The 24324-nt window shown below is 49.2% G+C and overlaps 1 protein-coding gene and 1 non-coding gene across 12 annotated transcripts; both read left to right on the top strand.

Moving 5' to 3' along the window:
• The first annotated feature begins 4248 nt into the window (after nt 1-4248).
• Nucleotides 4249-24107, top strand: chd4b (chromodomain helicase DNA binding protein 4b). Of its 11 annotated transcripts, none has more exons than XM_052064925.1 (40): nt 4249-4571; nt 4705-4945; nt 5485-5609; nt 6792-7040; nt 7136-7251; nt 7371-7470; nt 7558-7762; nt 8296-8411; nt 8513-8633; nt 8711-8883; nt 9574-9819; nt 9893-10096; nt 10205-10416; nt 11284-11415; nt 11510-11609; nt 11698-11889; nt 12132-12332; nt 12420-12557; nt 13629-13750; nt 13835-14008; nt 14101-14242; nt 14322-14571; nt 14667-14791; nt 15324-15416; nt 15514-15655; nt 15840-16009; nt 16087-16261; nt 16576-16662; nt 17530-17621; nt 17706-17839; nt 19448-19592; nt 19697-19856; nt 20169-20254; nt 20342-20555; nt 20638-20676; nt 20862-21026; nt 21105-21213; nt 21775-21907; nt 22019-22214; nt 22369-24107. In XM_052064925.1, the coding sequence occupies exons 2-40, from the start codon at nt 4882-4884 to the stop codon at nt 22581-22583; spliced, it is 5862 nt and encodes a 1953-aa protein (XP_051920885.1). In that variant the 5' UTR covers nt 4249-4571; nt 4705-4881; the 3' UTR covers nt 22584-24107. The 11 variants fall into 11 exon arrangements, with proteins under 11 accessions (XP_051920885.1, XP_051920890.1, XP_051920881.1 ...); XM_052064930.1 differs by having other exon boundaries at nt 22358-24107; XM_052064921.1 differs by having other exon boundaries at nt 16087-16273.
• Nucleotides 6081-6199, top strand: LOC127601518 (5S ribosomal RNA). The gene has a single exon (XR_007962582.1). It is a non-coding gene; the product is annotated as a 5S ribosomal RNA (ribosomal RNA).
• Nucleotides 24108-24324: the final 217 nt, after the last annotated feature.

Genomic DNA, 24324 nt, shown 5'->3' with positions numbered 1-24324 from the left:
GCCCACCCCACGCCCCCCTCCCCGCTCGCCGCCCCACACTTGCCCTCTGTCCCTCGCTCTCTCCCGGCTCCCCTATATTGTCTTGGGAGAAGGGGTGACATTTAGACAAGGGGAGGAAAAACACAGTGCCGACAAATATTGGAACTGAGGCAAATAAATCACACGAGCGAGGAGGGAAAAGAGGGGGACACAAGGCGGCCGATGGGACGCGGCTCCATTTACATTGGCCGCGGCGACGGGGGGCCGTAAAGCAACGCTTGACAACGCTGAAGAAAATGCGGCAATTTATCGACAGGCTCTCAAAATAATTTGGCGATGGGAGACGTTGAGGAATAAACAAACGGGCTGGGATTTTTTTTTTCTCTCTCTCCATTTCAAATGTCATTTCAACTTGTACATATATAAACTGTGTGTGTGTGTGTGCGCGTGTGCGCGTGTATCACACAAAAGTATGTCGCTCACGTGTAACTGAAAATTCCCCGTGAGTGTCCACCATACTTCATATTTTCAACACTTTTTTTTCCATTTATATTACTCGCTGATTAGTATTAGTAATCAATTACCTTATTGCTTAAATATTTCATGACTTGGTTAGCTCATTTTATTGCTTGGTTAGCTTGGTTAACCCACTTAAAAGCTTTCAACTCTGCATTGTTTTAGTCTTTTTATGTTGTTTTTGTGTTTCCGGTTTTATTTACGGTATTATTATTATTTATTTGTTGTTGTTTTACTTTATGGACAACACTTTGTATGCGGCTGTGTTTACCTTAAGTGTTCGATCAATACAGTTTAATTGAATAATTTGGATTTTGAATATTTTTTTTACAATTTTTTTATGTAAAAAGATGAATTTATCAATTTAAATATTTAAATTTATCAATTATCAATAAATCTTACATTTATCAATTTAAGATTTATCTTTCTATTCACATACAGTGCATAGAAGAAAACAAAAAAGTTTACACACCCCAGTGCAATTGCGACAATGTAACTAGTTTAGTCCTGACCAACCAATCAGACGATGGCAACATGCTGACATCATCAAGCCTGTGAGGACGAATTTGAAATACGATTCAAATTCGGTTCAAGTCGCATTAAATATTACAGCGGCCAGCACGAATGAGTCCGAAGGCCCCACGCCGGATTACAATGTCATAGCAACACATCAAGGCTGAAATCTGATTGGACAAAAATTTCTAACGTAATGATAGCAGCTTAGCATGAAGATACGCTATGAAATGAAGGCAATTAGACCGTTGGGACCAAATGACTTTTGTCTATTATATTAGAATTTGGGTCGAGTCTGAGAATGTTTGGACCCGCAGATAAATCCTCACTGACCCTCAATGCTCATCATCAGCATTTAGACAGCGGACCTTTTATCAAGAGTAGACTTCTTTTTTTTTTTTTCTTTTTCCTTCCCCTCTGACGGCACCAACAAAGCGAAAGCGCTTCTGAGCTACACCGTTGTCCCACTCAGACGGGCCTTATTTATGATTCCCGGGGAGGCTCATTTGGTTGAATCTGCCGTTGCACCACTGCCATCAAACATTTGCAGACGGTGCCACGCCGGCCGTCGCCATGCCGGTCCTCACACCCATCGCCGTGAACCCCGTGACACCCGTTTCCTCAGTAAATCCGCCCTATCAGGAAAAGTATACCGATGCCCCCCCATACCCCCCCAAAAAAACCTTTTCCGCTCTCCTAGATTCATATTCCTCCTTTGTGCGCGCCCCCCCCATCCCCTGCAACCCCCACCCCCGTTCTCCCAGTGACGTCTTCTTCCGCAGTCGCCCACGGCAACGCCATGGTGATGAGCGGCCCGCTCTCACGTCCGGCGCCTCATATGCTGGTCCCCCCCCCTTCCTTCAGCCTCCTCCCATAAATAACTTGCCCCCCTCTTTTATTTTCTTTTTGCAATCTTTATACCTCCTCCCCCCCCCCCACACACACCACCACTTTTGTGGACATTTTATCATGCGCTGCTGATTGGCTGTAGCTGGGCTGCAAGGCCGAAAGAGGATTTGGAGGATGCTATGGAAAGCGTTTATTCTTTACCCTCGATACCCATCTGAAGGTCCATGCGCAGAATTTACAAAAAAAAAAAAAGTAAAACAAGACAAATTGTTTTACTTTTTTGACACGCATGATACGTGCCGACGGTTTGGGGGGGGGTAATAATGTTACTCGTGCATTGAAGACATCAGCATGGACGTCAATAAACTTCAAGGCCAAATGAAGCCGCCATTTTATTTTATTTTTTACAATTGCATCAACTAGACAAAGCGAGCAACCAGACATCACTTGTCTGACTGCAGCTGGTTCAGGATGCTGCTGCGGGACATTTAACTTGCACCCAAAAAAAAAAAAAAGTGGGAAAAAAAATAGTTTTTAAATGGCTCCGTGGTCTGGCCCCAATAAACCAGGGCTTCAAAAACTCATATAGTTTTATATTATTAGAATTTATAGTGAATAAGGTGGTAGCATTCCAAACACACCCGCGCAATCACAACAATTTACATTTCGCTGTGAATATAAGAAAAAAATTCAGTTGAGCACACGAACATCGACGAGAAGTCAGTCAGCAGTGCACAGCGACCTAACCGGGTTGGCACCAAGTACGAGGCAAATTAAAATGAAATTAATTTCAAAACCCAAACACTAACACCCCCCCCCCCCCTCCCCCGCACCCCCACATGTCACCTTCACCTCTTCTACCTTTGAATCCTAGGAGCACTGCGTCATGCCGTGACCGTGCTCCTGCCAACAAAGCGCCACGCGCGCGGCAGTGTATCACTATTATGGGATGGCGGCCATGTTGTTAGGCAGGGAAAAGTGCTCAGTCGTGGCGGAGAGGAGGGGGGGGGGCGTGGGCTTGCGCGTGAGAGGTGCAAGGAAGGACTGGAAGGAAGGCTGAGATGACAGAGGGAGGCGGACGGAGAGTCGCTCGCGGCCTTTGTTGCTATGCCAAGTATGCGTACTGTACTGTACGACGGGAGCCCGTAAACCTGTAAAAAAAAAAAATACACATGACATCGGAACCTCGGTTTACCAACGATCGCGTTTGCGAACAATTCGTTTCATGAACACGTTTGGAAAAGAAAAAAACGACCTGGCGTGGCCGTGGAAGGCTCAGAACGCTCTACTTTTCTTGTGTCCGCGTACTTCAGATATCTTAAAATGGCCGCCGGAGGTAGTACCCATTTAGGGCCAATAGTAACCACCGCGAACATAAAGATTATTGATTACCGAGAAATTTAAGACACCGCCCAGTCATTAGCAAGCAAACCTTCGGTTAATTCATCCTCGTGAATTATTTAGTGCAACTGCCAATGTGGAGTCAACATTTTTGACCGTGCTTGTGTTGTTCGAAAATGCTAGAACGTCGCATCAACGTACTGCTAAGTTGCTCAAACAAGTTGGTAAAGTCGTTTGAACTTACTGCAAATGTCATTCAAACATATTGATCAAGTATTTCGAACATATTGGGAAAGTAAGTCGTTCATATGTATTGGTAAAACGTAGGGTAAATGCTAACAACAGAGACTTTTGTCCAACGCGTTATGGGATAAAGTTGTTGGAATGTATTGGTAAAATGTAGCTTAAATGCTAAATGGCTTTTTAATCATTTTGTTTGACATTTTTTTCCACCCAAAAATGTTGACTCCACAATGGCTGTTCCACACGCTTCCGTAAATTTATAGCGGACAGCGGAACCTCGATTTTCTGCGCTCCTCAAACTTACAAACTTGACATGCGGTGTCTTTTGTTTGACCTGTGTGCTTTCCTGTACTTTGAGTGGACCTTGAAGGCAGCGTGTTTTCAAAAGCATCCCTGCACATGAGCTGTGACCTGAGCTAGGCCCCGGATGGACTTGAACCTGATCACAGGTCGAGACACACAGTGGTGGACATTATTTTTGCACCAAACACAAATTATTTTGTTGACCCCCCCCCCCCCCCCCCCGGTAAAGATGCATGTCCCTTCAGCGACTATTAATGAGCTGTCACCAGTGTGGTTTGACCTACCTACAGACCACATGGTCTCCCTCCCATTTCCTTGTATATTTTGAAGGTGAAGTATATTATGGGATGGAGCTCGGTTGGAGTATTATGGTCTGGTAAGACGCGCGTGTGTCGCCATGACAACGTTGTGGCTCTGAGGGCCTGAGCTCACATGTCTTGGAGTGGTATGCGCGCGAATGCGTGCGAGCGAGCGCGCGTGCGTCGGGTGGGGGTGGGGGGGGGAGGGAGAAGCCTGGGCCCTGTGAGTATTATGGTCTGTCCGTCGCGAGGTAACCATGCAGAGTCCTGCGCGCGCGTGGGAGGGGAGGGGGGATTATTATGGGATGTCTGGCCCCCTTTGTGTGCTCGCGAGGATGTTAGCTAAGCTCTGAGGCTGGGGGGAGAGCACAGCAGATCGTGTTTTCGTTTTTTTTTCCTCCCCTCCCCAAATGAATGAACGCTAAATTAACTAAAACGAGCCCGGTTGCGGTAATCGGCACGGAAGGAAGAGCTCGCTACGACCTGGGACCACACACGCACGCCCCAGCAAGTTTCCAAGGTATCAAGGTAGGCCCTTTTCAGCTTCAACTTTCCATTGCTGCTTTCCAACTTGTGGGTGTCAAGTGTGTAGTGAGTGTCTATACCTAATTAGCGAACTTGTTTGATATTGTAAACACTGTGACATTTTTTTCCCCCCCAGTAGCCGCCCGCCCCCACCCTTCCCCCTTGGACAGTACACCACCCTCGGTCCACTCTCCAGTAGTCCCACGTCATTTTCCCCTCCTCCCTCGTCGACCGACCGAGGAGCGAGAGCTTTAGGAGGGATTAATTTGAGCGAGGAGTTGGGGAAGAGGGGGGGGGGGGACGCACTGGAGACATGTCAGGCAGCGACGATGACAGGGACGACTTCGGGGCCGCCGAAGAGCACTCGCTACTCCACGGTAAGCTCCGACCCCCCCCCCCCCCCCCCCCGCCGTTCGCCTTCTTTTTGTTGGTTTTGACCACGGGTGTGTATTTGTTTGGGGCGGGCGGGGGTAGGAGGGGGTGCCGCCAAAGCGAGGCTAACGTTAGCCCTAGCTAGCTCCGCGTCGTCTCGGTCACGACAGGTTAGTGAAGCTAACTTCACGGGCAGGTGTTCGCCCCTCCTTTCCCTTATTTACAATTTTGACGCGCGCTTTCGCCGAGGGGGAACCACCGCCGTGTGCCAAAGTTGCGCAGAAAATAAATAAAAGCTCACAAGTTGTTCAACCCTAGTGTTTTGTGCCACACGGTCGGCGTGCACGCGGATTTGTGTGTGCACGCCACTCTGTGCACGCGCACCCCCTCCCTCCCTCCTTCCTCTTTCTCCACTCTCTCGAGCCTGCAGGGGCGTGCATGTCTGCGCCTGCGCCACAACCCCCTCCCCCCCCACCCCCTACCCTCTAAACAGAGGGTAAACGTGGGAGTGAAACGAGGGACAAGCATTTTATGTCACCTGCAGACGACAACGAGCCGGAGGAGATCATGTCCGACTTGGACGAGCCTCCCAAGTCCAAGAAGAAGAAGAAGGCCAAGAAGAGCAGCAGGGAGAGTAGAAGCAACAAGAGGCAAAGAGTCGTCAGAGAGGTGAATTGGATGTTATGATTTCATGATTCACCCCCCCCCCCCCCCCCACCCTCCAAGCCCCCTTAGATGTATCCGCTAAGTGTACTGACACTAGCGAGATAGGAGGAAAATATTTGAGGGCCATGTTTGCCGACCGCCATTGAGTCAAGGCGCATATTTTATGTTCGAAAAGTCTTAGGGCACACTACCCAACAGAAATGTCTAAACCTGTAGTACAAATGGGGTGCAATAGTCGCCTGCATTAATTGAACAGAATGAGAATGACATAAATTACCCTCACTAATGACTAATCGGTTAGATTTGACCTTTTATCCACCAACAAGTCTGTGGAAACGACATCATATTAAACGAGCAATATCAATTTTTTTGTTTGGTCCTTTTAAACTTGCCTCCCATCACCCGACACTGACCTTGTTCCCATTAACATTTTCCTGTGTGTCCCAAACTTTATTGAGACAAGGGAATAAATAAGCTTCCGGCCATACTACCCTGAGAACGCCCGATCTCGTCCGATCTCGGAAGCTAAGCAGGGTCGCGCCTGGTTAGTACTTGGATGGGAGACCGCCTGGGAATACCAGGTGCTGTAAGCTTTGGGGCGGCCCGGTACTCCAGTGGTTAGCACGTCGGCTTCACAGTGCAGAGGTACCGGGTTCGATTCCAGCTCCGGCCTCCCTGTGTGGAGTTTGCATGTTCTCCCCGGGCCTGCGTGGGTTTTCTCCGGGTGCTCCGGTTTCCTCCCACATTCCAAAAACATGCATGGTAGGCTGATTGGACGCTCTAAATTGTCCCTAGGTGTGAATGTGAGCGTGGATGGTTGTTCGTCTCTGTGTGCCCTGCGATTGGCTGGCAACCGATTCAGGGTGTCCCCCCCCTACTGCCCGGAGACAGCTGGGATGGGCTCCAGCACCCCCCGCGACCCTAGTGAGGACTAAGCGGTTCAGAAGATGGATGGATGGATGGATGGATGGGAATAAATAATAATATATATAAATATATAATATATAAATACATATTAATGATTGATTAAATAAGTGACATTGGTTCACTTCTTGCGGCACTCATGATGAATCCTGATGACACCCCGGTTAAAATTCCTTCATAATTGTCGTCAGTTTTCCGTACTAACGCGGTTGTTTTGACCTCATTGCTTGTATATTTTCAACACCGTTCCAACGCAAACAGGAATTGCCGCTGAGCTCTCCCGAGCACTTAATGGAAGGCGAGGGAACAGAGAGGGACCCGGACGAGGGAGGCCTGCGCTCGGACAGCGACGGAAGCGATTACGCCCCGGGAAGGAAAAAGAAAAAACGTTCCAGCTCGACCAAAGACAAGAAGAAATCCGGCGCGTCTGCGGAGAAAGGGGGCTCGTCTAAGAGCAAGCGCAAAGATCCAGAGCCGGATGATGACGACGAGGACGATGATGACTGCCAGGTAAAAAATGACCATTGTCAGATTTTGGGTGCTGGGGAGGGGCTGTTAATGGATTCATGTCTCCCCCCCCCCACCCCCCCCCACCAAATCCTTAGCCGAAAAGCTCCTCCCAGATGCTGGAGGCCTGGGGCATGAAAGACATCGACCACATCTTTACTCAGGAAGACTACAACTCACTCACCAACTACAAAGCCTTCAGTCAGTTTGTCAGGTGTGAAAACGGAAAAAAATGTTTTTGTGATGTGGGATGAGGGGGGGGGGGCGGAGTCATACATGTCGTCATTGGTTGAAATAACCGTCTGTCAGCTTGACACTTGCCGTTTCCCTCAGGCCCCTGATCGCAGCCAAGAACCCCAAAATCGCTGTGTCCAAGATGATGACTTTAATGATGGCCAAGTGGAGAGAGTTTAGCACCAACAACCCCCATAAGGTATGATGACGTTGAATCCACGTGGGAACGACACGAGAATGAACGGCGCGTTCCTCCTTCCTGATGGGCTTGTCTCTCCCTTTGCAGGGCTCGGCGTCCGCCAACGCGGCCTTGGCGGCCGCCAATGTGGCCGCGGCTGTGGAGAACATGGTGGTGGCCGGGGCGGATGGAGGGGGTGACGGCGGTCCTTCACCCCCCGCCGTCGCCGCCGCCGCTCAGACGCCGCCCGCCGCTCCGGCGGCAACCCCGCCGCCACCGCCGCTGCGCAAGGCCAAAACCAAAGAAGGCAAAGGTAAAAACCGGCATGTGAACAAAACGGGCTAGCTTCAAAGTCATTCGATTAGTCGCTACTTGCTAATCCTGGATTTTTATGTTGTGCGAGTGCGGTAATTCCAAACGCAGCTAGTTTGTTATTCATTCATTCATTCATCTTCCGCGCGGCTTGATCCTCACTAGGGTCGCGGGGGGTGCTGGAGCCTATCCCAGCTGTCTTCGGGAAGTAGGCGGGGGACACCCTGAATCGGTTGCCAGCCAATCGCAGGGCACACAGAGACGAACAACCATTCGCACTCACACTCACACCTAGGGACAATTTAGTGTTCAATCAGCCTGCCACGCATGTTTTTGGAATGTGGGAGGAAACCGGAGCACCCGGAGAAAACCCACGCAGGCCCGGGGAGAACATGCAAACTCCACACAGGGAGGCCGGAGCTGGAATCGAACCCGGTACCTCTGCACTGTGAAGCCCACGTGCTAACCACTGGACTACCGGGCCGCCTGCTAGTTTGTTACTCTCTCTCAAATTCAGCTGTCTTCATTTCGCAGGCCCTAACGCTCGTAAAAAGTCCAAGCCTAAAGTCCCACCGAAGCCCAAACCCAAGAAAGTGGCTCCGCTCAAGATCAAACTGGGAGGCCTGAACAGCAAGAGGAAGCGCTCCTCTGTAAGATATCTTGCCACTTTTTTTTTTTTTTTTTTTTTTTTGCCTCGCCGTCTTTCGCCGACGTTGTCAGTGTACGAACCGGCCGCCGCTCTCCCGCTCAGAGCGACGACGACGACGACGCGGACGGCGACTTTGACGAAAGCGGCTTCTCCGTGTCGGAGGGCTCCGCCCGCGCTAGCCGCGGCAAGAAGAAATCCAAGAGTGCCAAGAAAAAGAAGAAAGGTGCGGTTGTGAAAAACTCCCCTTCTGTCTTTCCTTCTAGACTCCCAGCTCACGTGTCCACTCGCTTCCTCTCCCAGCGGAGACGGAGGACGGCGACGGCTACGAGACGGACCACCAGGACTATTGCGAGGTGTGCCAGCAGGGCGGCGAAATCATTCTGTGCGACACCTGCCCCAGGGCTTATCACATGGTCTGCTTGGACCCGGACATGGAGAAGGCACCCGAGGGCAAGTGGAGCTGCCCACACTGCGTGAGTACCGTCGTCTTTTTGCACCAGTTTTCGCTTAATATCGACCGACTTCCCTTTATATCTTTTTACCGACCTATCTGTTATCTGTACATCCTACCGATCTACTACCAAGTTACCTCTCTACACCTTCCCTTCCTACCAAAAGAATAGAATAGGGCAGGGGGTGGGGGGGTAGATCATTGGCCAAAAAAGGGTTGGGGACCCATGATTTAAGTCTTTCAAAATAAATCTCCAAATATATTGATAGGGTTTAGGCCTGAATCAGATTTGTGCGCTGCTTCCCTGTGAGGTCCGGTTAGGAGGCAAGCAGCGGTATTTTGGAGCGACTGGAGATACTCGAAGGAGTATGTTACACGTACATAAATCTCCAAATAAATTGATAGGGTTTAGGCCTGAATCAGATTTGACCGCTGCTTCCCTGTGAGGTCCGGTTAGAAGGCAAGCAGCGGTATTTTGGAGCGACTGGAGATACTCGAAGGAGTATGTTACACATACGGCGCATTTGACAATAAAGTTGTATCCAATCCAAAGGATGACGGGCCGACTCCAAAATAAAAGCGCGTATATAGCGCAATAATCCAGTCGAGCTGTAACCGAGGTACGAGTTACCGTCTGTTGAGAAGGGGAGAAGCTTGACTTTACCAGAAGCGGCTTCTTCCTCATGCGCCGCCATCTTGACCGCAATACCAGGAAAAGGAGGGCATCCAATGGGAAGCCAGGGAAGACCTCTCGGACGGCGAAGCGGAAGACGAGGACGACAGGCAGGACGACGGCGCCGAGGAAGAGGACGACCATCACATCGAGTACTGCCGGGTGTGCAAGGACGGGGGGGAGCTTCTCTGCTGCGACACTTGCCCCTCGTCCTACCACATCCACTGTCTCAACCCGCCCCTCCCCGAGATCCCCAACGGCGAGTGGATCTGCCCTCGCTGCAAGGTAACCCGATTCAGGCGTCCTCTTGATTCCAAACGACAAAAGCAACGCCGACGCGCTATCCTCTTCTTGACAGTGTCCACCGATGAAGGGTAAAGTCCAGAAGGTTTTAACGTGGCATTGGGGAGAGCTACCCGCCCCTACGCCGGTTCCCCGGCCTGCCGACCTGCCGGCCGACGCCCCGGATCCACCGCCGCTGGTTGGCCGCCGGGAGCGGGAGTTCTTTGTCAAATGGTGCAACATGTCCTATTGGCACTGCTCCTGGGTTCTGGAGTTACAGGTGAAAGCCGAACCCGACGGCGACGGAGAATTCTCGTTGTGACTGAACCCCCCCCCCCCCTCCCCGCCGTGCGCCTTTCAACCTCGCCTCGCCTGCTGTGCTCACTAGTTGGAGTTGAACTGCCAGGTGATGTTCCGCAACTACCAGAGGAAGACCGACATGGACGAGCCGCCGCCGGTGGACTTTGGCGGCGAGGGCGACGACGATAAGAGCACCAAGAGGAAGAACAAGGATCCGCTCTTTGTCCATATGGAGGCGGAGTTCTACCGCTACGGAGTCAAGATGGAGTGGCTTATGATACACCGCATCCTCAACCACAGGTGAACGCTTGGGCCGTGCAAGATTTTGCTTCATTGTGATCACTTTTTTTATTTGTTCTTGATTTTAGAGAAGTGTGATGCCAACATCAGTATCAAATTACAGCCCCTTTAACTCATTCAGTACAAGCCAATTCTGGACCATGTCTGAAAAGACGTTTAAAAACGTCTTTGGGAGTGAATGAGTTCAAAAGTATCCTTCGATAGATCGAAAGTTCCATTCATTCAGAGTTCAAATTGCTATTAAACTGTCGTGATTATTTGTTTTTAAAGTTTTGCTAAATGCCTGCTTGTGACCTTCGACAACGGGGGGGGAATAAAAGTTACAAAACCAGGGAGAACGTTTAATTTTCTCAAAATATACCGGTTAGCACGTCGGCTTCACAGTGCAGAGGTACCGGGTTCGATTCCAGCTCCGGCCTCCCTGTGTGGAGTTTGCATGTTCTCCCCGGGCCTGCGTGGGTTTTCTCCAGGTGCTCCGGTTTCCTCCCACATTCCAAAAACATGCATGGCAGGCTGATTGAACACTCTAAATTGTCCCTATGTGTGAGTGTGAGCGTGGATGGTTGTTCGTTTCTGTGTGCCCTGCGATTGGCTGGCAACTGATTCAGGGTGTCCCCCGCCTACTGCCCGGAGACGGCTGGGATGGGCTCCAGCACCCCCCGCGACCCTAGTGAGGATCAAGCGGCTCGGAAGATGAGATGAGATACCGAACTCACTTAGGACCTATGACCTGTTTAGTCATAGAAACGGCAGAAAAGCACTCAGCCCCCCCCCCTCAAAAAAAAATTACGAAATCGGTCAAGCTGTTCATCTGACGTCATGATGGCGACCGCAAGCGTACGTCTGATCCACCTCGTTCCATTACAGCGTGGACCGGAAGGGCAACGTGCACTACCTGATCAAATGGCGAGATCTGGCCTACGACCAGTCGACGTGGGAGAGCGAAGACATGGACATCCCCGAGTTTGACCTTTACAAGCAGACCTACTGGAATCACAGGTACGGGGGGGGGGTTGGGTTGCTCTCTTAACTACAACGCAAGTGCCATTCAACATACTCCTCCCCCCCCCCTCCCCCTCCAAAACCAAACTAGAGAGCTAATGATTGGTGATGAGGGCAGACCCGGTAAGAAGCTGAAGAAACCCGTCAAAGTTAAGAAGACGGAGCGTCCACCTGCTAATCCAGTGGTAGACGTAAGTATTCCGACCTTTTCCATTCATCGCGGAATGGAGCCAGAAGCCTTGCGGCGTTCATGATTCTCTCTCCGTTTTCCTCTTACAGCCCACCATCAAGTTTGACCGTCAGCCCGACTACCTGGACAGCACCGGGGGTACGCTTCACCCCTACCAGCTGGAGGGCTTGAACTGGCTCAGGTTTTCTTGGGCTCAGGCTACCGACACCATCCTTGCCGATGAAATGGGCTTAGGCAAGACGGTCCAGACCGCGGTCTTCCTCTACTCTCTTTACAAGGAGGTGAGGAGGGGAAGGGGGGGTGGAGACAACTGCAGTGACGCGAACCAAATTGATGAGTCCCCGTCGCCCCCCACTGTCAATCAGTGTCAGTTGAGGGTATCCGACACGGGACGTACAGCAACGTTGCCCTTTGAAGGGGAGAAGCTCAAAGTCGGGAGCTTTATCCTAAAGGCAGGTCAAGACATTTGTTTGCAGGTCGAATTGTAAATGTTGACCACTGTCGTCCCCCCACACCCCCCTAGGGTCACTCCAAAGGTCCCTTTCTGGTGAGCGCCCCTCTGTCCACCATCATCAACTGGGAGCGAGAGTTCGAGATGTGGGCCCCGGACATGTACGTGGTCACGTACGTGGGCGACAAGGACAGCAGAGCCGTCATCCGAGAGAACGAGTTTTCCTTCGAAGGGAACGCCATCCGAGGTGGGAAAAAAGCATCCAAGATGAAGGTGAGAAAGAAAACCAAATGACGGCGTATCGAAAGCATTCGATGTGGCTCCCGGGGCCGAAAAGTTCTGCTGACGTCCGCTCCGCAGAAAGACTCGACGGTTAAGTTTCACGTCCTGCTGACGTCCTACGAGCTGATTACCATCGACCAGGCTGTGCTGGGCTCGATTGAATGGGCCTGTCTGGTGGTGGACGAGGCTCACAGGCTGAAAAACAACCAGTCCAAGGTGACAACACACCAGTAGACCGCTTTAGTTATTGCATCGGCCGATTGATTAGATTCTGATAACTGTGGGCAAACATATCGCAGGATTAAAATGACATCAATACAATATCACTGTATCACTGTAAATTTCCCCATTGTGGGACGAATAAAGGATATCTTATCTTATCTTAAAATTACCTTTTGGGGCAAGGGGGGGCAGTTTTTTTTTTAAAGTGTCCATTGGGCATCATTTATTTTATTTTGAAACAACATTTCCAGCGGTACTTCCTGAAGACTGCTGATTATGAACGGTTCAGATAATGGGTGGATGGATAGAAAATTTGGGACGGAAGCAACGTGTGAGAATTTAAGGTTAAACGCCTTAATTCTTAATATAATATATAATAATATATAATAATAATGTTATAATATAATAATAACATTCTTTTTCCTGTTTTAATTCTGCTTAATAAGTCACTGTGTTCCATCGATGGTGAGCTATTTTTTTATTTTATTTTATTTTTTCTTCAAACTGACCTTTGGGCTGCTTGTGTTGTCCTTGGGGCTAACGAGTACCTGCTGGTATTTGCAAAAATATATATAAAAAAAAAATATATATATATATATATATTTGTTTTTTAGTAGGACAATGCACATCAGTAAAAGGAGCAAAAAGGCATCCTTGTTTGCAGTTTCATCAGGCTTCATCTCTTCTCCTCTGTGCGTAACTGCTCATCAGTCTGCTTGCTAAGAAGGAACAAAAAAAAAAAAAGAATTGCAAGCAATTAACTTTAACTTTAGTTTTTAACTTAACTTTAGTGGCTTACTCAACTCTGCAAGCAGACGCTCATATTGTGTCTTGCTTAGAAGTCCCCTAAAAAAAAATTGTAAATGTCAGTCTTAGTGGTTATTGAAACCTTGATTTATTTATTTTTTTCAAACCCACGGTTAACCGCTAACTGGCCCATGCCTGCGTCTATATTTGCCTCTGCCAAATTGCCCTCTTGGTGGAGCTCCGACATTGCGATTGCATCGTTTGAGAGAAACGGCATTTTTTAACGCCGCATTTGTAATTCCTTCCCTCCTCTGTCAGTTCTTCCGAGTGTTGAACAACTACCCGCTGCAACACAAGCTGCTGCTGACCGGCACGCCTCTTCAGAACAACCTGGAGGAGCTCTTCCACTTGCTGAACTTCCTGACGCCGGAGAGATTCAAGTCAGTACATATGCTTGCCGGCGACGCCCTACGCTCGCCCTCATTTGAACACAACGTCGTTTTCCCATCCCGCTTCCTCCGTAGCAACTTGGAAGGTTTTCTAGAAGAGTTTGCCGACATCGCCAAAGAGGACCAGATCAAGAAGCTCCATGACATGCTGGGCCCGCACATGCTCAGGAGGCTGAAGGCCGACGTCTTCAAGCACATGCCGTCCAAAACCGAACTCATTGTCAGAGTGGAGCTCAGCCCCATGCAAAAGTCAGCGTCGAGCCGTGAATCGCGTCCCTTTTTTTTTTTTTTCTTGTTGCCGATGCTTTTCCGGAGCTGATGGCTTTCTTGTCTTCCTCTAGGAAATACTACAAGTTCATTTTAACGCGGAATTTCGAGGCCTTGAACACCCGCGGAGGAGGAAACCAAGTCTCTCTGCTCAACGTGGTGATGGATCTGAAAAAGTGCTGCAATCATCCGTACCTCTTTCCGGCCGCCGCTACCGTATGGCCTGCGTCTTATTCGTAGAATCCTTCGAGGGGACTGCCCCGGACATCCACCGTCTTCTTTTTTTCTGCGGCAGGAGGCTCCAAAACTTCCCAACGGGATGTATGAAGGCTTGGCCCTGACCAAGGCATCGGGCAAGCTGATGCTCTTGCACAAGATGATGAAGAAGCTGAAGGAAGGCGGTCACAGAGTGCTGGTTTTCTCCCAGATGACCAAAATGCTGGACCTGCTGGAGGACTTCCTGGAAAACGAGGGCTACAAATACGAGAGAATCGACGGCGGCGTCACCGGCAACATGCGGCAGGAGGCCATCGACCGCTTTAATGGTCTCACCCTTTTTTTAAAAGCGCGGCGAATTCACGACTTCACTTGGGCCGTTTTGGATGTTTTGAACTTCCGCGTCGGGTTTTTATTCCAACAGCTCCCGGCGCGCCACAGTTTGCTTTCCTCCTCTCGACTCGAGCTGGAGGACTGGGCATCAATCTTGCGTCTGCCGACACCGTTATCATCTACGACTCTGACTGGAACCCCCACAATGACATCCAGGTACGAACAGGCCCCGCCTCTTAACTCATTCACTCCCAAAGACGTTTTTCAACGTCTTTTCAGACTTGGTCCAGAATTGGCCGGTACCGAATGAGTTAAAGGCGCACGCATGCAAACAGATACTACAGTTGGGACAGTATTTTCGATCCGTTTTATGCCTACGTTTTCCCTTATTCGTTCATTTATGTTTTCAAAATACTTCAAATGCGTTTCAATTGTGTTTTCACGAGTTAAAAATCTGCGTAAATATATAGTCTCTTCATTGGGGTGAACTTTGACCTTTTGCGGCTGGATCCCAAACGTATATTCACCGTTCACTTCCTTATGAGTCGCTGTGAAAGGAGATGAAGGGAGAGTTGTGTTCTGTAAAGACGAAGGTCAAACGATCCTTTCAAGAAGATCTGACCTATGACATAACGGAAATAGGCACTTTGGCCTCCGATTCCCCGGTCAATGTAATATTATTTTCGGGCTATCATTTTTCATATATTGTGTGTGTGTGTGTGTGTGTGTGTGTGTGTGTGGTGTCCAGGCGTTCAGCAGAGCTCACCGTATTGGCCAGAACAGGAAGGTGATGATTTATCGCTTTGTAACCAAAGCATCCGTGGAGGAGAGGATCACACAGGTGAAATAGCATGGGGGACAGGGGGGGGGGGGAGAAATCAAAAAAATAAAAATAAATCCCAAGTCCTTATTCAAACTTCTGATCTTTGTTTGATCAGGTCGCAAAGAAAAAAATGATGCTCACCCACTTGGTGGTGCGACCCGGCCTGGGCTCCAAGACCGGTTCCATGTCCAAGCAGGAGCTGGACGATATCCTGAAATTTGGAACCGAGGAGCTGTTTAAGGATGAGGCTGGAGAAGGTTGCTGACGTTGACTCTTTGTAATCGTGCTTGTTATGCGGGGTGGAAGCGTGTTGCAAAATATGGACAAGAATAACACAAAAAAAAGAGAGAATTATTATTGTGACATTTGAAAGTGCTTGAAGTTGACGAAAAGACCTCGACTAGGCTCTCGGCGCGTTTTCATCCTCTGCGTTGCCTCCAGGAGACAACAAGGAGGACGACAGCAGCGTGATCCACTACGACGACCAAGCCATTGACCGTTTGCTGGACCGCAACCAGGACGCCACGGACGACACCGAGATCCAAAGCATGAACGAATACCTCAGCTCCTTCAAAGTTGCCCAGTACGTGGTCAAAGACGAGGACGATGAGGTAGGCTAGGCGGGCAACCGGCCGGTGGTGGGACGATCGGAACCCGAATGTTCATCTTTGTTCCCCTTTTTGAGGAGGAGGAAGTAGAGAGGGAGGTGATCAAGCAGGAAGAAAGCGTCGACCCCGACTACTGGGAGAAGCTGCTTCGTCATCACTACGAGCAGCAGCAAGAGGATCTGGCCCGCAATCTGGGCAAAGGCAAAAGAACTCGAAAGCCGGTTAACTACAATGACGGTTCGCAGGAGGACCGAGGTATAAGACAGGGTACAGAAACATATATCATGCAACCTCTTTCTGTGCTGTGCCGTGTCCTTTGTGTGTGTGTGTGTGTGTGTGTGTGTATTTTGCACTGTGAGTGCATGCGTGGTAAAAAGTTCAAAAGACTTGCTAAAACGAGGCATGTTTTTGTGTTTTTTTTCAAAGACAAGGGGAGCTTTAAAGGTACAAAATGTTAAAGCATTGAAAAAGAACCAAAGACATTTTGCCGTGCACTTTGACCTCGACGATGACCTTGATCCCGATCAAGAGTTAAGGAAGTTTTTCCCCTTTCGCCGTCTCCCAACCAGATTGGCAAGAGGACCAATCCGACAACCAGTCCGATTACTCGGTGGCGTCGGAGGAGGGCGACGAGGACTTTGACGAACGTTCTGAAGGTACACGTCCACCTGAACGCATCGCTGCTCTTCCGCACGCCGTGTTGGCTTTGGTGTTGATCTTCTTGTCTGTTCGGGGTCGGGTCTTTGGTAGACTTTATTCAGTGGAACCTCAAAGGTTGAACAGAGTCACCGCACTCGCAAACTCTAAGCAAGTTTACCCCAAAGAATAACGTAAATAGAAATACAGCGGTTCCTCTACTTACAAATTTAATTACATTTCTGTACGAGAGAAGTTTGTAAGTAGAGACGCGTTTTCCATGTAAATGCTCTAATCCGTTCCAAGCCCCTCTCCCCCTCCCAAAATTCAGACATACAGTAAATGTTTCCTTCAGCATAAAAAAATGCATCAAAACATGGAGCAAATAAATGCTACAATTATTGTTATTATTATGTAATAGTAATTATTATGTAAAAATCATACTCCACTCTGCGAAGCAAGTTTCAGAACTACGGGCCAGGCGTGATAAACCGCTAGCCTCACCGTGCCGCCATCAATATATTTATTATTCATCCTCTGATGACGTTTCAAATGTCATCATCCCAACTATGACGCTTCAAGTGACATTTTTGTATTCTTGGCTGTCCCTAAAAGTGTAAGAAAAAAAATCCTCTGCTTGCCTGTGGCACAACATTGTCAATGACATTCAATAAAATGAAAAAGAAAAATAAAAAAAAGCCCCCGAAACAACACGGCACACGCGTGAAGTTCAAGTGCAGAGTTTGTTTCCATTTTACGGCCTTTGGGGTTCTACGATAGAAGAACGTCAGAGTCATTTTTATTTTTTTTAATATGTGTATTTTTTGAGCGCGAGGTCGCCTGACTGTTTTTTGTTTTTTTTTTTGGTGTCATCTCATCCGCCGCAGCAAATGCCCGCAGACCAAACCGCAAAGGGTTAAGAAATGACAGGGACAAGCCTCTGCCTCCGCTTCTGGCCCGAGTGGGAGGAAACATTGAGGTGAGTCTCCGTCTCTCCGTCTGCTCGGCTTTCCCTTTTCTTCAGTTGTTGACGAATGACTTTCTGAACGATTTGACCTGTCAGGTTCTGGGCTTCAACGCACGGCAGAGGAAGGCTTTCCTGAACGTGGTCATGCGTTACGGGATGCCTCCGCAGGATGCCTTCAACAACCAGTGGCTTGTCAGGGACCTTCGAGGGAAGTCTGAGAAGGAATTCAAGTGAGGATCCTTTTTTTTTTTTTTTTTAACTTCCAAGTAATAATTTTCTTTTCAGCTCGTCTCATCGGAAGCCGTCGGTGCACGTCATACTTTTCCTTCGAAGCTTATCTAAGATGCACGTCATATTTTGAATAGGATGACGTTTGTTTGAGCTACTTTTTCATTTGCAAATTCATTCATTCATTCATCTTCCGAACCGCTTGATCCTCACGAGGGTCGCGGGGGGTGCTGGAGCCTATCCCAGCTGTCTTCGGGCAGTAGGCGGGGCACACCCTGAATCGGTTGCCAGCCAATCGCAGGGCACACAGAAACGAACAACCATTCGCACTCACACTCACACCTAGGGACAATTTAGAGCAGGGGTGTCCAAACTTTTTGCCAAGGGGGCCAGATTTTATGTGGTAAAATGTCGGGGGGGCCGACCTTGGCTGACATTCTTTACATTGAACAACAATATTGTTCAACAAATTTTAGTAAGCCAGTCTGTTTCACATTTCCATTTTTATTTTTATTTCAACAATCTTAAGAATTTCTTTTGGTTCATTTGAAACAGGTATATCACATGCAACTGCTTATTCACTTGACTTTTTCTTAAACAGAAGTCTCCTGAGTGCAAATTGATTGATTTGAAACATAAAATGTATCACCATGACTTTTCAATAGTCACAAAACGTTTGACTCGAACAACAGGGAAATGAACAAGCAATACACATATCCACAACTGCAAGGATCATTTGAAATATGACATATCAGTCAATATAAACACGAAGTGATGTCTTGTTAACTCGTGAGTGATGCCCTCTAGTGTCTAAATGCTATTACTCATTTAGTGAATGCTATTACTCATTTAGCCACTAGAGGGAAGCAGTACTCTATGAAACATCACTCACCAGTCTACGAGACCTCAGTCAATGCAACACGTGTTCCATTGCGCCCAACCTGCGGGCCAGACGGCACTGACTTTATGACAGGGGCCGAGGGCCGGATGAAATTCGACCGCGGGCCGGATTTGGCCCGCGGGCCGGACTTTGGACATGCCTGATTTAGAGTGTTCAATCAGCCTGCCATGCATGTTTTTGGAATGTGGGAGGAAACCGGAGCACCCGGAGAAAACCCACGCAGGCCCGGGGAGAACATGCAAACTCCACGCAGGGAGGCCGGAGCTGGAATCGAACCCGGTACCTCTGCACTGTGAAGCCCACGTGCTAACCACTGGACTACCGGGCCGCCTCATTTGCAAATTGCTCTCTTTAAAAAAGGAGAGTGAAGAGAGAAAAAGTAAATGACCCAATTTGTTTCCGAACGCAATCAAAACGACTTGTGCGATTTTATGGTCAATGTCATTTCTTACTCATTTCAAATGAAAAGGCGTCCGTGCACTAGAATCCCTTTTTGTAGAATATTAGTGGGCAAGCGCTCAGTTGGATGGCTCACAATTGTCAAAAGAAGAATTTTTAAGTGTTTATTTGCTAATTGCCCCTTTTTCGGGGTAGTTTTCCCCGTTGATTCATTTCAGTTTTTCATATTTTGTCCACATTTTTAAGTGTATTCCATCTGATGTGCTAAATGCACCCCCCCCCCCCCCCGTTTTTTTTTTTTACCCCACAGAGCTTACGTGTCCCTGTTCATGAGGCACCTGTGCGAGCCGGGAGCTGACGGAGCAGAGACTTTTGCGGACGGCGTCCCGCGAGAGGGTCTGTCCAGGCAGCACGTGCTCACTCGCATCGGTGTCATGTCGCTCATCAGGAAAAAGGTTCCGCTTTGCCCCCCCCCCCCCCCCCCCCCCCCCCGTTACTCGGACTCGGGGCTCCGTCGGGTGTCGATGGATTGCTCGATTTCCTGTTGTTGCTTTGACAGGTGCAAGAGTTTGAGCACGTGAATGGTCAGTGGTCCATGCCCTGGATGGCGGAATTGGAGGAAAACAAGAGGGCGGCGGCGGCTTTGGCTGCGGGCGAGGATCCCAAGACCCCTTCAAGCGGGACGCCGGCGGATACGCAACCCAACACTCCTGTGCCAGGTACACGCATCCAAAGCTCGGCGTTCAACCTCAATCGGAAAACTGGACGGTCATTTAAAATTGGACCGGCAAATTGGTGTCATGCGCTTTACTTTGGGGTCAGACGATCCTCCATGACGCATTTCCAGTTGCTCCAGAATGCTGCTGCTCGCCTCTTAACTTGGAGCACATAATCCTCCTCTTCCATCTCTTCACTGGCTCCTTTTGGACTTCATTTTAAGATCCCGTTATTTGATTTCAAATCTTGAAATGACTCCGCAGCGTGATTTTTAAGTTGGGCTGTTTTTGCCCTTTCTGACTTTGTGCGAACAGAGGACCTCTCGAGATCAGAGGACAAAGAGGACATCAAGAAGGATGCGGAGGACACCAAAGTAACCCGAAAGCCAGACGATCCCGAGGTCATTCCTCGTTCGCGCGCGTCGTCGATCACATGAATGGGCATTGATCCCTCATTTCAAACTCATCCACCATTTTCTTTGCCTTAGATTATCGAAATCCCAGATGAGTCCGACAAGTCGCCGGCCTCTGAAAACAAAGATGATGACCTTGCGGGGAAGGAGGAGAAAGAGAAGGAGACGCGAGGTGGCGATAAAGGGAATGACGACGCCGACTTTAGCAAGGACCGAGAGGAGAAGAGCGACAAAGCTGTCAAAGGTGAAGGAACGGAGGACAAAACGGATCCGGAAGATCGATCGAAAGGTCGGGCTTTTTTTTGTTGTTGTTTTTGGAACCTCCTTTTATTTCATTGCCATGTACTTTGAATCTTTTTTTTTTTTTTTAGGTGAAGATGCTAAAGATGAAAAGATGGACACAGACAAAGGTGCGCATGCTCACTTCTACGCATTTTACAAACGTTATTTACCTCCGAGAGGCCGTCATTCAGTTCTACTTCACCGCCAAGCATATTGTACAATTTAGTAGCGACGTTCCCATGCAAATCTAAATTTATCAGGACGACGTCGGATGCGCCGCTCACGCCCGCGCCTCCGTCTGCTTTCCCCGCAGATCAACAAGAGGATAAAGACGGCGTGAAATCGGAGGACTCGAGCCGACTTCAGAACGGAGAGAACACCCGAGAAGGCGCTCTGTCCGTGTTGAACGTGAGCGAAGAGAAGAGGAAAGCCAGCAAGCAGAGGTTCATGTTCAACATCGCAGACGGAGGCTTCACAGGTGGGGAGGCAAACCACAAACAACCACGTTTCCTTGCTACCCCCCACCCCACCGTCTCATAACCTTTCTGCCCTGCAGAGCTTCACTCCCTCTGGCAGAATGAGGAGAGGGCAGCCACCGTCACGAAGAAGACCTTTGAGATCTGGCACCGTCGCCATGACTACTGGCTCCTGGCTGGCATCATCCAGTATCCTACCGTTCGTACATTGACTCAAGTTGATTTTGGACCGTTTTCTGGAGGCATCATATTTGCATGAGGCTTCGCGCTTTTCGCGACAAATAACAAGAACGTCGAGGCCTCTTAACGCTGTGCTCCCCTTTCATAAAACGTGGACAAAAACGGTTAGCGGTGACACGCCCGGTTTCTCATTTACATCTCAGTTGGCCACGCCCTTTTTCGACATCCGAATAGCTCACACTCACACCGAGGGACAATTTAGAGTGTTCAATCAGCCTTCCATGCATATTTTTGGAAAGTGGGAGGAAACCGGAGCACCCGGAGAAAACCCACGCAGGCCCGGGGAGAACATGCAAACTCCACGCAGGGAGGCCGGAGCTGGAATCGAACCCGGTACCTCTGCACTGTGAAGCCCACGTGCTAACCACTGGACTACCGGGCCGCCCCTTACTGTTTATTGTGCATGTTAAAATGGCTCCATATGCAGCGATGGCTGTTTGAAAGCGCTCGAGAAATATACTCTTGACTTGACTTGAAAGTTGTTGTCGGCTTGACCGCGATTTTCCTCAGACACGGCTACGCCCGATGGCAGGACGTGCAGAACGACGTCAGGTTCGCCATTCTCAACGAGCCCTTCAAGGGGGAAATGAGCAGGGGCAACTTCCTGGAGATCAAGAACAAGTTCCTGGCGCGCAGGTTCAAGGTGAACTCAACGCACCCCCCCCCTCCCCCCACTGTGTGAATGCGAAAACTCAACAGACGCCTCAAATGCCCTCGGGTGTGCTGACTGGGTCCAATATTGGTCCTCTCTTAGTTACTGGAGCAAGCGTTGGTGATCGAGGAGCAGCTACGCCGAGCGGCCTACCTCAACATGACGGAGGATCCGGCCCACCCCTCCATGGCGCTCAACACGCGCTTCAGCGAGGTGGAGTGTCTGGCCGAGTCCCACCAGCACCTCAGCAAGGAGTCCATGTCGGGAAACAAGCCAGCCAATGCAGTTCTGCATAAAGGTAAACGCTCATTGGACACGACTTAAAAACGAGTTTACGAGCCCCCAAAAGTCACAACGCTACGTCGGAAGTGACACACGCTCAAGCTTGAGTTGCTTTTTTTTTTTTTTTTTTGTTTTTTTGTTTTTTTTTTTACCTTCCAGTTCTCAAACAGCTGGAGGAGCTGCTGAGCGACATGAAGGCGGACGTCACGCGCCTTCCGGCCACCATCGCCAGGATACCGCCCGTGGCCGTGCGGCTGCAAATGTCCGAGAGGAACATCCTCAGCAGGCTGGCCAGCCGAGGGCCCGAGGTCACCGCACAGAACCCGTCGCAGAGCGTGCAGCAGATGCAGGTTTCGCGCTGAGGCGGGAACTTTTCACCGCCTGACAGCCCCCCCACATCCCCCGCAACCCCTCACCCTTCAACCACAGACAGGTTAGTCGTCCTCGGTACACGCACGCACCGCTGGAAGTCATAAAAAGAAGGATCTCCTCAAAACATGGCCGAACTGACCCCAGTCATGTGCACATCCGTGTACAGTGTACACGGGGGGTGGGCGGGGGGGGGGAGATGAAACCCCCCATTTTTGTTGCAAGTGCTTGGATTGGACTCTTGGAAGCGGATGGACTTATAGGACTGATTTTTTATTTTTATTTTTTTCTGGCTCTTTTTCCCCTCGTCGGAAATTGTATCATTTTTTTTTTTTTCCTTGAAAAGTCGTAATGTTCTCACACCTTAACGTGTTTGTCCGTCGATGGGTATTTACAGGTGCATCTCGCGTCAAATGTCGTGGAGAGCTTTCATTTGATTCAGTAGTTCCAATCCAAAAGGGAAATTTGTATCTTTTCGTTTCTCATCGACACATTTTGGAATATTTACCAAACAATATAAAATGTTTTGTTTTTGTTTTTTTCTTCTTCTTTTCAGAAATCGACAAGAAATTGGCCTTCTTAAAAATATCATCTAATCTTTCTCAAAGTATCTTTTTGAATTGAACTACCGGACTGAAGAAACTTTTCGACGATGTCATTGTATGTACAGCGCTGTGCAAAAGTCTCGGGTCACCATTACCTTTTGCTGTTTGAATGACTCGATAAAACGAGTCGAGCAGATAATCTTAAGAATTAGTCGTGGCACTTAAACAGTATGGCCTGCGTTTCATTTCGTGCGATGACACACGTGGAATCCTTAAATTCTTGCTGCTTTAAAAAAAAAAAAAAAAAAAATGAAACGGTGGTGAGCGCGCCCGTCTCGCAGTTCTTCGGTTCTCGTTTGAATCTCATCACGTTCACCCTTTGCTCACGTGGCTTTTGCCCGCGCGCTCCGCCTGCTTTTCCCGCATCAATTGTCAATGGCTGTGGGGGGTGCGTGGTCGTTTGGAAACGAGGGCAACCGCGCTGTAGCAAATACAGGGGGGGGTCGTCGTAAATGAAGCAACAAATGGTGTCCCAACACTTTTGCACCGTGCATTTATCATTATACTGTATGTGTATGTGAGCGCGACGGACCGTATATGGTGCGCCACTGCAGGATGACATGACGTCATCGCGGGTGGGGGCTGTTCACGTCTTGATTCTCTTATTGTTACCTCCATCCCAAAATACTCGCCCCCCCCCCTTCCTCCCCTCCCCCGTGACATCACTTGAACTAGCCTGCTGATCGGCTCGCGTACCAACGTGCACCCAGACATTCCTCAGATCCCCGGAAACTCCTGTATTTTGCTCAAAATAAGGGACACGTAATGGGGGTTGTAGGAAGGGTGGCGGGTAGGGGTGGGGGGGGGGGTTTGGGGACGTGTCGGCAATCTAACTTAAATCGTTTCTGTACATGTATCGTTATTAAGATGAGCGCCTTGTTGTTTTTAAATCACGTTTTGTTTTTTCAATGGGCCACAATAAAAGGTCAGCTGTTTTTCAAGTGTGTTGGGGTTTCGCAACCTTCATTTGTTAAGCGTCTTCAATTCTTTTGTCGTCTGTCAAGCCGGAGCCTGTTTCCATACGGGAGCTTTAGAAATAAGGAATCGAGGCAAAAGTAATGGCTCACACCTCTTGGGGTTAAAGTGACTCCGGAGCTCTGTTCGGGCAAATGACGTCCTCCGAAATCCAAGAGGAGAAGGAAATAGGGGGGG

Source organism: Hippocampus zosterae, chromosome 5 (genome assembly GCF_025434085.1).
Source record: "Hippocampus zosterae strain Florida chromosome 5, ASM2543408v3, whole genome shotgun sequence".
NCBI lineage: Eukaryota > Metazoa > Chordata > Actinopteri > Syngnathiformes > Syngnathidae > Hippocampus > Hippocampus zosterae.
This window is presented reverse-complemented; position numbering and strand designations above follow the sequence as displayed.

Excerpts from the sequence above, each read along its gene's own strand:
- chd4b (XM_052064920.1), top strand. The coding sequence starts at position 4,882 with ATGTCAGGCAGCGACGATGACAGGGACGACTTCGGGGCCGCCGAAGAG. Across the intron at positions 14,792-15,323 it reads ACCCCCACAATGACATCCAG|GCGTTCAGCAGAGCTCACCG; the intron begins GTACGAACAGGC and ends TGTGGTGTCCAG. Across the intron at positions 15,417-15,513 it reads TGGAGGAGAGGATCACACAG|GTCGCAAAGAAAAAAATGAT; the intron begins GTGAAATAGCAT and ends TTGTTTGATCAG.